We start from the raw sequence: 14860 nt of genomic DNA on the forward strand, positions 1-14860 counted from the left end.
GATAAGGAGGTCCTAGAACTCTTACATAGGGGTATTGTATATGAAATGATATGAAACGATAAGATCGATTGGGATTTGGAAAGGGGACTTTAGACGAATTTAAAGACAACAGAGAGAGAGAGAGGAAAAGAAAAGGACGTATATCAAATTAGATTCACAATTGCCATATCTGATCTTTGGCTCTGAAATATGCTAGATCTATTCGTACTTTCTAGTCTCGACTCGCATATTGATATCATAACTATAATTCAAAACCCCATCATTCATAACTCATAATTTCCCATTCTCTATTCCTCCAATGCCATGAATGCATTCATCGTATACTTTCAAACCAAAACTTCATTTCACAACACACCATCACTCACTCCATCAAAATACCCCCCCCCCCCCCCCCCCCCCCCCTTAAGCCAAAGCACCCATCGGATCCCACAAGTTCAAAACCTTTGCCTCACCACCAAGCACATCCCTAACACTCTTTGCCACAAACCTCGGCTCCACAACCGCCTGATATACAAATTCATCCATCCACGCATCACTCATTACAAACCAACCATTCGTTCCTGCTCCCTCTCCCCAACTATTCTGAACTCTCCATCTAACACTCTTCCCCTCGTCATCCAAATGTACAGCTGTGAGAACCATTGCATGAGTCATTGCACTTTCACCCGTCATTAATCGTTGTGCTTTACTCATTCCAAGTTTGATATTGAATCCTAATTCATAATCGATGAGATCAAGATCCATGACTCCGGATTTGGAGTTACTGTATTTACCGACGTCTGAGCCGAAAAAGATTGGGAGACCAGCCTTCAACATGGAAATACAAGCAGCTTTCATGACGGGCATGGAAACATTCACATATGTGATTGGACGACCACCTACGATATTACCGAGACGATCGACAGTTAGGAGAGTGTTGTATTCATTTCTAGGATCGTTGACTAGAGAGAACATATCGTGGACTGTGGAATTAGTGATTCTGATTGATTTTGATGTGTTCAATTCCTTGGCGAATTGAATAGGTGTGACTTTCAGTTCTTGAGCTTTGTCGTCTTTGTCTAGATATTGCCAAGTAAAAGCTGCATCAGAGGCAGGTGGTGGACCCAAAGCAAGAGTTAAGATGAGATGGATTTGGCGAACCATATGCTCTTTTAGGTTGTTAAGAGTAGATGCAGATTTTGTAGTAGCTGCAGCGCGTAATTTGAGAGCATCTTCTCGGAGCTTAGTGGTGATGATACTATTGATCACCGAAGATGTTTGGGCGTTGAAGCTATCTGGGTAGAGAACTTGGGGTACGAGACCATATTTATGGACAAGGTTGTAAACCCTATATCCAAGTCGTTAGAATTCGAGTGTCAAGAATTTATATCATGCAAAGCAAAACCTACATATCCCACTGTCCTCCATCACTGACAGGAGTCTCCATCAATCTCTGCACCAATCTCCCATCCAAATCTTCTCCGACCGTATCAAGGATCTGCTCCAAAAACCAATTCGCCTTCTCCAATTTATCCCAAAAGAATAAATAAGCTTGAGATAGTTCGAATTCTTTGAGATTATGTCTCTTCATCAATGCGACGCGAAAGACATTGGTGGAGGCAAACAACCAACATCGTCCTGATTGTCGCTGATTAGTTATTGGAGCTCCCTCAAAAGGTATCTTGACGGAGAAGATTTGTTGGTCTTGGTTGAGGGTGGTACGGGATGTGAGGACTGTTCGTGGATCGGCGCTGCTGAGAGCACTAAGAGCTAGACTAGAGAGAGGTTGATATTAGTATAATGCAGCTGGAAGGCACAGTAATCACGCATACCGATTCTTAGGATCACTCAAGAGTTCTTCCTCCCACTTTTCAACTCTCGCAGCACTCAGAGGAGTCCACTGAGCTCGCGAAGTAGCTTGAAAAGCAGCACCCTTTTCATTTACATGTATATAATCATCTTCCTCAGTTTGAAGCTGCATATTCTGTATCTTCTCCAGAAGAATGCGTTGGGCTTCTGCGGAAGAAGTGGAACCTGGGGTTGATTGCGATAAACCCATGTTTTTATGCCTGTGAATGATGTGTATGTATGGACAAGGTGAAGATGAGAATGTAAACAGAGATAAGTGTGGATAAGAGGAAATCTAGGAAGATTTGAAGATTTAGATGATGAGGTTACAAGTGAAGACAAAAGCCGAAAAATAGGAGCAGAACAGACGGTATGGATTTAGGTTTGGATAAATGGTTAATTGATTAATTCAATGAAAGGACTCAGGATGTTGTGATTATCTTATCTGTTGAGCTTATCTCGAGAAGCTATGTGAATGGCGGGGAATATGAGAAAATGGTATCATGTGCAGGCAATTCTAGATAAAGAAGGTAGTCATACCCGTGCTCAGCCATCAAGGTACTTTGCTTGGTTTGAGTACTTCTTACGAATTCAAAGACTTGAAGATGTCGGACCCCCCACTCGGATTAAATACGGCAATTTAAGGTTGATCCCTTGGTCATAAGTGGGAATTGGACACATTGAATCATCATGGGCTGGGAAGATTGGTCAAGTAACATTCTTCAACACCACACATTCCTTACTCAGGACGATAAACCAGTCACATAGCGGAATTCAATTAATCACATTGTAAAAAAAATCAAGTTATAGACAAGCAGCGTGTTTGCATTCTGGATCTTTTCCCATTTACACAATTACAAAGTAGAAAAAGACCGCAGCATCAAGGACTCTCTCTACCATCATGCCAGACCAAAGTAGTATTGCCATAGATGGTATCGAGGACCTACTTGAATACTTCGTTAAACTAAAAAGAATCCGATAGACCAGATAAAACATCCAATCGTCCAAATTTCATCCCTCATTAATCAATCTGAATCCATATCTACCCCATCATACGTTTCAAATTTTCCCTCCGAAAATGCACTAAAAAATCATGAAAACAAAAAGGAAACCCCATATAGGAAAGGCCAATGGATTATTGCCGGATGGACGCCATCGTGACTGGTACAGGAAATCTACAGACGGGATCCGTGGACGGTCTTCATGTCAACAGCGATCTCACGACCACCATCAGCAACGACCATGATGCGGATGCTACCACGTCCACCTTCGAAGGCCTCCTTAAGACGGGTCCAGAGGTTGGATTGGTCCAAAACGGGAATGGCTTGCTTGACATCACCGGTCTCGGTCATGGCAACGACTGTGTTCACGTTAGTATTGGAAGCTTGTGTGGAAGATGATAGATAAAACTTACCAGAGTGGTCCTGGAGATCAAGAACGCGGTATTGCTTGAAGACTGGTCCCAACATAGTTTGGACGACGACACTTGGGCTTGGGTTGGCGATGAAAGAAGACTCTTCATTCAATTGTCTGGTGAAGAGGTCGACACCCAAGTAACGGTGTTGGCCAGTGGCAGCGGAGGTGGTGATACGGATAACCTGGCAGGGACGTCCTTGGAGCATCAAGAGGTCACCCATACGGATGTGGTGGCAAGGGATGGTAACGGTGTTGGCAGGTTGCTTTGGAGCAGCAACGGCTGGGGCGCCGGCTAAATCGAGAGAGTCAATTGGGTCCTGGTTCAAAGTTTTCCCGTGTCCATGGTAGTAACCTCCACGAAGGGAGTGATAATTCCCTGATATTGAATGCTTAGGGTACATGGTGGGGGGTTAGAGAGAAAACAAACAGGAAGCTTACCTTCATCATCGTAGTAACCCATTTCGAGATTGACTGGTTTGAAAGTTGAAGTGGTTGATTTAGGTGCGGGGGGAGTGTACTTGACAAGTTCTCTTTCACGAACTTCTTCGGTGAAAGTAGATCTGGCTGGTGTGCGAGGTTGCTTGACGCGAACTTCTTCCTCGAACTTTTCTTCGTGGAAGGTTGACTTGGCTTTGTGAGAGTGAGTTGAACGAGGTGCTGGGACGATGGTAGTCTCAGTTACACGAGTCTCTTCAATGTATCTTGGTTCAGATACACGGGATTTGGGAGGGTCGACAATGACAGTGTCTTCCTTGTAACTGGGTTGGGTTCGGGAACGGTATTGGCGTTCAACGAAGTCGATGTTTGTCTCGGTAGGACTCTTTTGAGGAGCAGAGAATTGAGTATCAACTTCAGATGATTCGTAGTGACGAGGTTGACGTTGACGTTCAAGTTGAAAGTCTACTTCAGAAGATTGACGGCGTTGATGGTGGTGATGGTGATGATGTTCACGACGGGGAAGTTCGATATTAACTTCAGAGTGTTTGTGGTGACGATCACTGTCTCTTTCAAAAGAAGCTTCGAAGTGTCTGTGGTGATGTGGGGTGTTGATATCGAAGGAAGCAGAGTGGTGTTTGTGTTTGTGTTCGGGTCTAAAAGAAGGGTAGAGAAAACAGAAGTGTCAGTTAATGAAGAAAATTAAACGGTGAGCGTTACTGTGTCAACACTAAAAGAAAAAAAGAAAGCCCATGTTATTTTTGGGGTAAGGGGGGTGGCTGGGACTAAACCGAAGATCGTTGGACTGTGCGTCGTAATAATAAAAAACAAGAAAGCTGGCAAATTTGTCTCAGAAGGGACCCAATTAATTGTTAATTGGGTACTGCTTCTTCCGATATGGCCAGATCTTTTTTTATTAATGCTGTATAACGAGAAAAGAAAAGAAAAAATGGGAATTGGTGCAAGACTTGGGAAAAGGGCCAAAAGAGGTGAAAATGGAGGTGAAAGGGGGGGGAAGTATTGTGGATGTTATTCTTGCTCCAGCTGGTCGGTCTGGTATGATGATTTGTGTCTCGTTTGTTTTTGATGTAATTTTTGATGGATAGTGGATTTTGTAGAAAAGAGTTTATGAAACTGTAAAAGAAATGGAGAGAGTGTTTTTTTTTTTTGCTTTTAGTTACTAACCTGCGTTCTTCACGAATATAAACTTCTTCCTCTTTTCGGCTGCTCGGACGGTATTCAGAACGGCGGTCTTCTTCACGGGTGATGTGAACCTCTTCCTCTATATACTCTTGTCGTTGAGGAGGAGGGGGAGAAAGGTGGTGTTGTTGTTCGTGTTCGTGTTGATGTTGGTGCTGGTGTTGAGAGTAAAGAGATTGAGCGTCCTCTTCTTGACCTTCCCGTCCGACGCGCTCGTGATGATGTGGTAGAGTTATTTCACCTTCGACGTGAGTCTCGGTGGTATGAATGGGTTGGGCAGCGACGTCGCTTCTATACGACGACGGGAAGATGCTGAAGGGGATCGGTACTCGTGCGTCAAAGTCCAGGTTGACGACCTTTCAATGCGAGAACACTTCTCGAATACCTTTCAGCGTACCGAAAGGATATCACAAGAAGGATCTCTACTTCTTGAGGTAGAAGGAAGAGGGAAGAAAACGTTTACGGGTAACGTTTCTTGACTCGTCTTTCAGAATTCAAAAAATATTTCGAGGTCTTTCCAGATGAACAAAGGATAGCAAGAGTATATCGTTGTTGCGAAAGTGCAATGGAGAATGGAGAATGTAGGTAGGTAGGTAAGTAGGTAGGTAAGTAGGTAGGTGGTAGGTAGGTATGAAGAGTGTGGTGTGTGTACAAAATTTGATTGGGGATGCGATTTTGAGGTTGTATTTGTGTTGATGTGGGGTGGGATGTGGGAGGAGTGAAAGAGGGAAAGAAGATGGTGGAGAGAGATTTGCGAAGGGTGAATTGAATGAAGGGTGGTGCGTGGGAGCAAGTTTAGAGAAATCAAGGTGGTTGGATACTCAATTTTTTCCATCCAAGCAGCCAGCAGGGTCATTCAATTTTAAATTATACCTACAGCCATTGTGATTTTTTTTATTAGGTATGCCTGGGCCGTATTATTTGTTTGTTTACATTCACTTTGTTTTGATGTTGGGATAACTTATTAATTGGAATATGATATTATTTGTGACTAACTGAATCAAGTAATTACCCAAGAATTACCATCTTGTAGGAAGCAGAAGCCGAGTTACAATGCAGTGCGGAAAGTGATGCAAAGTGGTAGGGAAGACGGTCTGCTTTTATGATTGATGGGGGGAGTGGATGGACAAGGTGATAGGCAAGGTGATAGGCAAGGTGATAGGCAAGGTGGATGGCAAGGTGGATGATGGACGGATGATGGATGGATGATGAATAGGAAGGGTGATGGGAGTGACATATTGGCGATGGATGAGAAGACGGAAATAAGACATGACCAAATCACCATCGTTGTACAGACTGCCTCCCTAGTAATGTCAATCCAATGATTCCCATCTATTGAATGATGAAACTGAGTGAAGTGTGCTTCGAACACATGTGACTAGGTAACTTTAATTTCCTTTTTGCCCTTTCCCTTTCCCTTGCCTTTCCCTTTCCCTTCCCTTCCCTTTCCCTTTCCCTTTCTTTCCTTTCCCTCGTTTATTAACCTTCTCTCGTGGTACGCCATAACAAGGTACCTCAAGCTTCGCTACCCCAGAGTGTCAAAACATCAATCAATATCGACCAAATTATAGCCCAAATAGGATGCGATGTAAACAAACCATTAAACTACCTCGATGCTACTCTGTCCATCGTACGCTACTGATGGATCTATCCCCGACTATTGACTTTAAGTTTCAGCGGTCCTGGGCAATATTATCCTCCAAGCATGCCATCGGCAATTTTATCTATATTTGTGGCGTCGAACTAGATCTCCAAGTCCAAGGCTTCACATGAAATTTGGATGGTTCGGTTGTATTCGGCCTCCTCGTCTTCATCTTCATCTTCTCTTGTCCTTCCATATGGACAGCTCTCCACCTCCACTATTCCTTGACTCCACTTTCCTTCTCGATCTGGTATGAAGCATCAGTGGATCTTCGTGTTCATGTGTTCTCGGCCCCCTCCCCCCCCCCAGCCATCGCAACATTTTACTTTCTACTTTCGTGTGTGAGTTTCCGATAGAAGACATGCTCCGGTTGGATATCCTTTCGAATCTCTACGAAGTACAAATGAGAACCAACGACAATCAATCCATGCTCCCTCACGGGCCTCACCATTGGCCGTCTTCCATAGGCCATGTCCAATATAGACAAGTGCAAGTTTGGACGCTGTAAGAAATAAATTCAATTTCCTTACGCTTCAGCTCCTCACATTTAAGAGACGACCCCTGACGTTGACTCGTATCGTGGAACGCATTCATTGGATGATAGGATAAGATCGATGAAGGAGTGTCACTGGGAACTTGTAAGCTCAGCATAGCTCTACCCGAGCTTCACATGGAAGAGAAATCGAATCAAGCATCATCAGTACTCTGCAGCAGGAACATTGTGTAAATCTAAAGCTTCATAACTCCATCAATGCAATTGTGATAGGTTCAATTAATGATATGAAGGTAGCGACACTTGTCAGCTTTCAAGTGCATGTCATGTCGAAAACCACCGATACGAATTGATAAGAAGAGAAAACACGCAATCGGTTTCATGTGGTGATCTGGTTGATCATGAAAAAAGCTTTCTTCACTTGCTTGTCTTTGCACCTCGGTTCTCCTCTTGTTTTTTCCCTCACACTTCAGTGACACTGACTGCCTTTTACCGTTCACACTTCACACACCCTTCAGCTTCACACTATCCAAGCTTCAAATATTAGTCAAGGGGCCTTTCCGTTGATATCAGACGCTAATCCTATTGGTTGCTACAGCAAACCCTGTTAAGGTTTCTCGACCCTTGTTCGAACTCATTTTAATTTCCCAGCCTTTTTTTCCCAAGACTCTCTCACACAGAGTCACACCTGCGCCGCTTCCGACTCCCGTCCGAGATTAGTAGATGATTAGTCTGTCCATTAGCGCCAAATGTTACCTCAACTCTCCGCAAAGTCTTGGCAAAGGTTGAGAAACCTTTGATGTTTTTTCGGTGAGCCAGCCGGCGGGAGTTATCAAAGTGGAACTGCTGAAAATATTCATTTCATTCTTTTTCTTCTCTTGCGGCCGAGCGTAATCTCCAGCCATTCTTTTCTTCGTCTGCTCTGCCATCAATCGACACGTACCGAAAACTTCAAGACTCAGGAGGTGGCAGGAAAGTCTGCATAAGTCGTCGTCTTGTCCGGCAATTGCAAGAAGGCAGTGCAGGTCTGCATTAGTATCACGGATGAAATGCACTCTTGTTCCCTCCTCAATTTCCCTTTCTTTCCGTCTTTCTTCATCAATAGGGAAACAGCGGCGTAGCAGCTTGCAACCCCAACCCCGCCCTTTTCAAAGGGTGGTCCGGTTTGAATATGCAATACAAGCTAGGGCTATCCCCATACCATAGCTTCATCTGCACGTATTCGTTTTGCTATCCACAGCCATCTGTACTTTACTCACCGTGTTAAGATCCGTCCCCGTTCGTGGTAATATATCTCACTGCCACCATCATGTTACCCAGTGTGCGGTACCACTGTTTGTTGACCGAGCCGCAAGCGCTGCACGATGTCGGAGAGATACCCGAAAGGTCCATAAAACACGTCGTCGTACCTTGCTCGGCGTGGCGGTGGAGTACTCTAGAGACCCGTTCTTGGAGAGACTTCATCACTGACGTATCTGTCTTTGCTGTGAAAACAACTCAGAGGGAGCTTCTGTTTGATAATTAAACCGAGGCATGTTGACATCACCAAATGAATCGTTGTTTACTTTGCTATCATCATGCTGGACCTACACGTGAGTGTTTTCATTGACTAATATGCCAGTTATCACAGCGGCCAGCAACATCCAAATATATGTTGGCAAAATCCTATCTAAATTTGCGGTAATCCCCTCAACTGACCACGTTGATGAACGCTGAAGCTGGGCACTATCATGGGGTCTCACGTCTCTGCAAGCCTGGCCATTCTGGGGACAAAACAAATCTATATATTGGAGAAAGTCAAAAAGTGTTCACGTGGATAATTCTGGGGATGCTCAGGATGCACAAAACAACCTCATTAGCTTTGGTTGCATGGGAGAAAGTTCTAGCAAGAAACCAGAATCATCTCATGCTGTCATTCCAGGAGCTTTGAGAGTCTGCTCGTCAACTCCGATGCCTGGGTCGTTAAATACGTTCATGTCATGTCAATGAAGGTTTTACTGAACGACTGTCATACCATTCTCTACTTGTCATTTCAAAATTCACCCCGCTCTTGCTTTGGTCAGGAATGATTCTACTATAATTTACGACCTTTTTCAATTTGAACCTTCTCCCTCTCAAGCTAATTGATCTTGGGGTGGTTCGACCTTTCATCAAGAGAAAAGAGGAAACTACTGTTGGGAGTCGTTTTTGTAACAACATCATTGCCAAGATGATGGAAGAGTACACACGTTGCTATGCCCTGTTTTGTTCGGAACTCATCTTGTCTCGTTAACTCAAGCCGAGCTGTTGCAAATTCTTAGTCTAGGTTACAATTAATGAGTACACTCTGCGATCTTTTGGGTTTATAAGTTGAGAGTATGGGTCAATTAGCCATAGTAGTTTGGCTGCTTCGTTAGAAGTGTCTATCCAGAGTGTGGTGGCTCAACTAGTTACACAACATAGTTCGTGAGACTATGCTCATGTAACCTATCGATAAAGTATGCAAAAAATCCAGGCTATCTTACATCTTATCTTACCTTTCGCCAACCTTTGTCGGAAACAAGATTTCCAGGAACTGCCCTTCTCATTCTCGTTTTTGATTCTTCGATCAGCGTCTGCGATTGTGTTGAAAACCGATACTGCTGTTTGCAGACACTTTGGATCTTGTGCAATAAGTATTGTTTAGCTATTGATGATACCTCGTTCTCTGATCCCCAACAAGGCTCAAAAGGCGGTCCGCCAACATGAACCCAGTCAGCGTTCTCGGGCTCACAGCCAGCATCATTGCTTGTACTCAATTAGCCTAAGCTCTGTCTAAAAAAGTTGGACTGTCTAAACATACTCGAACTGATCTAGAACGTATGCTAAAGACATTGCGGAGGTTCCTTGCCTCATATCAAGGTTTGAATAATATAGCTGCGATTGATGAAAGTGAAGGGGCGATTCTGCCTCGTTGAACAAGCTCAACAGCTCTGTAAAGAATGTCAGGAAATTATCAATGAAGTCTAACAAAGATTAGAGGAAAAGAACTTGTTTAATCGATGGGTTAGAGTGAGTTCTTGGGACTAGAGAATTAACAAATGTTTGTCAAGGTTTGACAATATCAGGGAACAGTTTGACATTGCAATCCAGTCTGATCAACTGTAAGCGGTCTAAATTTCCTGTTGGAAACTGTGCTAAGTCTTACTACAGACAACTCATTGCAGCAGTCGAGAAGTACGCCCAGTAGGCTCTATGCGACACTCGAGATATCAAGAAAAATGCGCAGAGAATAGGAGACCATATCCGAGACCTTAAAAACGATGCTCGCGACATTAGACATGATATCAGTCTTCACAATCAGAGCACCAATACAAGTCATACCAATATCGTCCAGCATACTCGAGACGTCAAGGATAGCATGCAAGATATAAAATGCACAATCACTCAGCAAATTCTGGATTTCGAATCTAGTGAAAAGACAAAAGACCGAAGTAAACAATCTGTACATAACTCCTAGAAATTACTGATCAGTGACAACAGAATCTAAGAAAAGGAAATTTCTCCAGTGGTTGTCGACCGCAGACCCGAAAACAGACCACGACTTGGCCCGAAGACGCTTTGAACCTAGCACCGGGTCATGGTTTCTCCAAAGCAATGAACACCGCAGTTAGAAGACGAGCGATAATTCTTTTCTTTGGATTCATGGTCTATCAGGCTGCGGTAAAACAATTCTGTGGTGCGGGCAGCCCTCCGTCAACATTAAGAAACTTATGCTCGCGTGCTAATAGATATACAGCTCAACTGTTGTTCAAGATATGACCGATTATTGTGTCAACAATTCTGACTGTTTTATCGCATATTACTACTTCTCTTTCAATGAAACCGATAAACAAAATGCCAATAACCTACTGCGCTCGATCCTCATGCAACTCCTCGTCAAATATGACACCGCGCTCGATGATGCTGTAGCCATCTGTAAAGACACTCAATCCACCGTTTCGCAACTAGCGACACTTAAAGCCATGCTTAAAGCCGTATTGGCTATGCCTGGAACCTTTTGCCTAATCCTAGACGCAGTGGACGAATGTCCTAGAGGTTACGAACAAGTCAATCGACAGGTTGTCTGTGAATTGCCACGAGAGGTATCCTCATGGGCCTACAGAAGTTCACATCTAGTTATGACCAGTCGGAAGGAAGCGGACATTACAGAAATTATAGACGAGATACCCAAACTCTCAACGGTTCTTATCAGAAATGAAAATGTCAACTTGGACACACGCCAACACGTCAAAACGCAGTTGGAAAACGACACAAAATTAAGAAAGTGGTCATCTGAGATTAAGACTGAGATAGCAATGACATTGGGAGACAGTGCTAATGGAATGTGAGTTTTTATCCCCTAGACAATCCTATCTGTTCGAGAATCTTACTTTGTGATAAGTTCCTGTGGGTGACCCGTCAGCTCGATGCCCTGAAAAGGTGCCCCACTCCAGCTATGTTACGACAGACTCTAAAGAGCCTGCCTCGAAATCTACATGCTACATACGAAAGAATGCTTTCCAATATCCATGAAGATTATACAGACATAGTCGTAGCTGCACTAAAATGGCAGGTAATTTATCGCGATAAAACTTACGGTCGATAAATTAGCTGAAGCTGTAGCGGCAGGAATCGACTCGAAATTTACATTCAATATTGATAATCGATTTAGGAATTCAGACGAAGTTCTTGAAATTATAGGGAGTCTGGTTACCCTTAATGCCGAATATAGTGAACCATGAGTGTATTATTACTATTGCGAACCCCCTATCCCTGACAAACAATATGTACAATTGTCTCACTTCTCAGTTCGCGAGTATCTAACATCAACTTATTTGAATGTTACATATATGAATGACTTTGCTGAACCCTCTCTACATCTATTTGCTCTTGAATGCTGCCTGAATTACATCAATTGGCTCGCTGCACAGAACATCCATGAATTTATTTGGAAGTACCCATCCAACAACTGGCTACCTCATGCGAGAAGTTGTTCATATCAAGCCAACATGGAAACAGCGAGATATATTGTCCAATTTCTGGACTCGTACCATTGGAGGGAGGCCTGGTTTGGCCATCGAGGCTATGGAGATTATCCTGGTCTCGAAGATCCAGATGTCAAATGTCAGTATGGGAACGATCTTGGTACAACGATCTATTACGCAAGTTTCTTCGGGCTGGAACACGTGGAAAGATTCCTCGTCGATGAATACAATGTGGTTGTTGATGTGCCTCTGGAACTTGGAGAATGCCCTCCTTTTTCCGTTGCTATTCATTTTGAGGACGTGGCACATGTACGCCACTGCTTCAATATCCCTAGAGGCACATCGACAAAGTATGACAGGTTTCAAACTGTCCTGAGGCTTGCGACGAGAAAAGGTGGTATTTTTTTACGGATAGTTCTCATAGAAATCATAAGAGTGGTGGGAAAGTTCCCAGGTATGACACCTGCAATATCCTCGATTTTCTACAGCCGATCACAGATAACTGCGGTTCAATACTCACAGACGATGTTCGTTTACGGTGGAAGCCTTTCTCTTATGCGCTATTACATCCTGTCCGGGAACCGTTGGCATGGGTTGTCAGGAGTAAACTCGAAATACCGTCGGAATGGCCCATGAAGCTCGGAAGCTTTCCCTCTGGAATCGAAGGTATTCTGTTTGCTGTTGCAATAAGCATGGACTCAACGACAAGATTCCAACTTCTCTTGGATTATATGCAAGGGTTTCATTGCCCTGATGAGTACCATCTCCTTCTAGTCCTGGCGGCTTTTGCACAACGTGATAAGGAAGCGAAACTTCGATTCCTTGTAGAGCGAGCGGCAACGCTCAATCTGTTCGAAACAAATATATTTCAATACATCATTTACGAAGTGTTATGAGAAGAGACGCGGTGTCTTTGAAACTACTCCTCGACTTTGGTATGCATCCTGGTCACCCTTATAACCCCCCCCCCCCAAACTTCCAACTTTCGTTAATTCGTGGCCGACTTTCGATCGAAAACATACAATCAAAGGTCTTCTTCAAGAAGCAGTGTACAGAAGATGGAGAGCTGCTATAGCTTTATTGATAGAATGGGCAGCAGATGTAAATTATTGTGTTATTGATCCATTCGATATCACATCTCTCGCTTATTATACTCCTCTGAAAATTGTAGTTGCGGGTTTGAAAGATCCTGGTATACCATCTGATTCCGGTGAGGATAGTAACGAGAATGATCACTTGATTGAAGAGCTTCTTGTAGCTGGGGGAGCTAGAATATATGAATACGACCGGAAAATATTTTCTAATAGGTCTACCGACGGGGGTATGTCTGAAGGTTCTGATATTGAGACGGATGAGGATGTAACAGAAGGTGCTCAAACTATGAGTGATAATAACTGCGATGAAGGAGGAACAGATAATTCGAATCTGGAAACGAATCATGACAAAGCGAGCACTTGCTCACCTTTCACCTCATGGATCACAATATTATGGAGATATGAGACAGAGGCCACCGTTCAAGCTGCCACAAATATTGACCATGGTTTCTAAGGCTATCTAGGCACTGCAAGAAATTTGCAGCATTATGCTGGGGGTGGAATCGCATCCAGACGATTCGATCAATAAATCCCACTGCTTTCCCATTCAGGACACATAGCAGTTAACTCGGGCCGGTTATAAGGCTAGATATCACCCAACCTACCGAGCCAGTATTTGTTCTCAAATCTCTACTTGGCTACCGAGTATAAAGTTACGATTCAAGGATTCTCGCCGGTCAGCTTAGAAATATATCAAAGGCCATACTGATGGTCTAATCCAGTAATCGACCTAGAGGATTCGAGACGAAGAATTGATGGGTTATATATCAGACGGCCAGATTCTTTCAATGTTGGAGAAATATTATTTCATTTCTTGTATGCCAATGATCCATTTCACTTTTGCTCTTGTTTCTCACCCTTCGTTTACATCTTGAAAAGAGACTTTTTCCTTGATCCCGTAATTGGAGTTATGTCTTCGTGGTTCTTGATTCAATCTACCTACATCTATTCTCTAGACAACCCAATAAATAGGAGGTTAATATATCGAAAGCTTCGATATGATAATCCCTAAAAAATTTAACATGGTGTAAAGATGCGAAGAGATTGGTGGGTCTTTGTGGGTGGTGAGGGAGTTTTTCTTTATATATGAGGGGTGGAGGGAATATGGGGGTAGGGAACATGAAATAGGATAGAATGGGATGGAATGATTCGTGTGTATATCATTGGCTAGATTGAATAGATACATATCGATGCAGAGTTGGAATATCTTGTGGGATCCATGCGGGGCGTCGGAAGAGATTACCTATAGATAATTTAAAAATCACATATTTGAATATTTATTAACCTAGGATAGAAAATGGAGATACGATTATGAGATTCTAGAAGTTAGCTGGTTCAGATATCTACAGCGTGTGCCAACTGCTATCAGCCGAAACGTACTTTTTTTAAAAAAAAATATGTATTCTCCTTTAACATTCTTATTTTAATTTATTAAATATATCATTATAATGTACTCTAATAAAATCAATCAATTATAATAATATATCTAGGATGAATTTAAGCCTATATAATTATAATAGAATTATAAGAAAAGCCTTTAAGGGTATTAAACCTATTGATATTATAATCAACCTTGAAATCTTTTATAAAATGATTCGATATTATATTTTAAAAGATTTAATATATATTGATAGAAAAATTATAGTTAAAAAGCCTTGAAGAAAGTTATATATAGATCGACATGAATATATTATATTAAAATATATATAACTTTTTTCGAAATCGATCTATAAAGAGATTATTAAAATATATACTCTTAATTATAAAA

General features: G+C 42.7%; 5 protein-coding genes across 5 annotated transcripts; 2 read left to right on the forward strand and 3 right to left on the reverse strand.

Annotated features, from left to right (window-relative positions):
* Positions 1 to 402: 402 nt before the first annotated feature.
* On the reverse strand, positions 403 to 2394 carry EAF01_003617 (uncharacterized protein; the record flags this gene model as incomplete). Its single annotated transcript, XM_038911871.1, has 3 exons — positions 1812 to 2394; positions 1389 to 1754; positions 403 to 1327 (listed from the first exon to the last, which is right to left on the reverse strand). The coding sequence occupies exons 1-3, from the start codon at positions 2036 to 2038 to the stop codon at positions 403 to 405; spliced, it is 1518 nt and encodes a 505-aa protein (XP_038773106.1). The 5' UTR covers positions 2039 to 2394.
* Positions 2395 to 2503: 109 nt separating this feature from the next.
* On the reverse strand, positions 2504 to 5761 carry EAF01_003618 (uncharacterized protein; the record flags this gene model as incomplete). The annotated part of the gene is made up of 5 exons (XM_038911872.1): positions 2504 to 3187; positions 3242 to 3619; positions 3682 to 4334; positions 4864 to 5234; positions 5756 to 5761. 5 exons carry the CDS (start codon positions 5759 to 5761, stop codon positions 3003 to 3005), a joined length of 1593 nt encoding a protein of 530 aa, XP_038773107.1. The 3' UTR covers positions 2504 to 3002.
* An 860-nt stretch (positions 5762 to 6621) lies between these two features.
* EAF01_003619 (uncharacterized protein) lies at positions 6622 to 7114 on the reverse strand (the record flags this gene model as incomplete). Its single annotated transcript, XM_038911873.1, has 2 exons — positions 6622 to 6767; positions 7051 to 7114. The coding sequence occupies 2 exons, from the start codon at positions 7112 to 7114 to the stop codon at positions 6622 to 6624; spliced, it is 210 nt and encodes a 69-aa protein (XP_038773108.1).
* Positions 7115 to 9736: 2622 nt separating this feature from the next.
* On the forward strand, positions 9737 to 9949 carry EAF01_003620 (uncharacterized protein; the record flags this gene model as incomplete). Its single annotated transcript, XM_038911874.1, is given in 2 exon segments — positions 9737 to 9782; positions 9801 to 9949. 2 exon segments carry the CDS (start codon positions 9737 to 9739, stop codon positions 9947 to 9949), a joined length of 195 nt encoding a protein of 64 aa, XP_038773109.1.
* Positions 9950 to 10033: 84 nt separating this feature from the next.
* Positions 10034 to 13546, forward strand: EAF01_003621 (uncharacterized protein; the record flags this gene model as incomplete). Its single annotated transcript, XM_038911875.1, is given in 11 exon segments — positions 10034 to 10037; positions 10085 to 10217; positions 10263 to 10465; positions 10528 to 10694; positions 10763 to 11358; positions 11397 to 11611; positions 11625 to 11744; positions 11757 to 12452; positions 12497 to 12848; positions 12887 to 12933; positions 13029 to 13546. The coding sequence occupies 11 exon segments, from the start codon at positions 10034 to 10036 to the stop codon at positions 13544 to 13546; spliced, it is 3051 nt and encodes a 1016-aa protein (XP_038773110.1).
* Between the last annotated feature and the right edge of the window lie 1314 nt (positions 13547 to 14860).

This window comes from Botrytis porri (genome assembly GCF_014898465.1).
Source record: "Botrytis porri strain MUCL 3234 chromosome Unknown BPOR_004, whole genome shotgun sequence".
NCBI lineage: Eukaryota > Fungi > Ascomycota > Leotiomycetes > Helotiales > Sclerotiniaceae > Botrytis > Botrytis porri.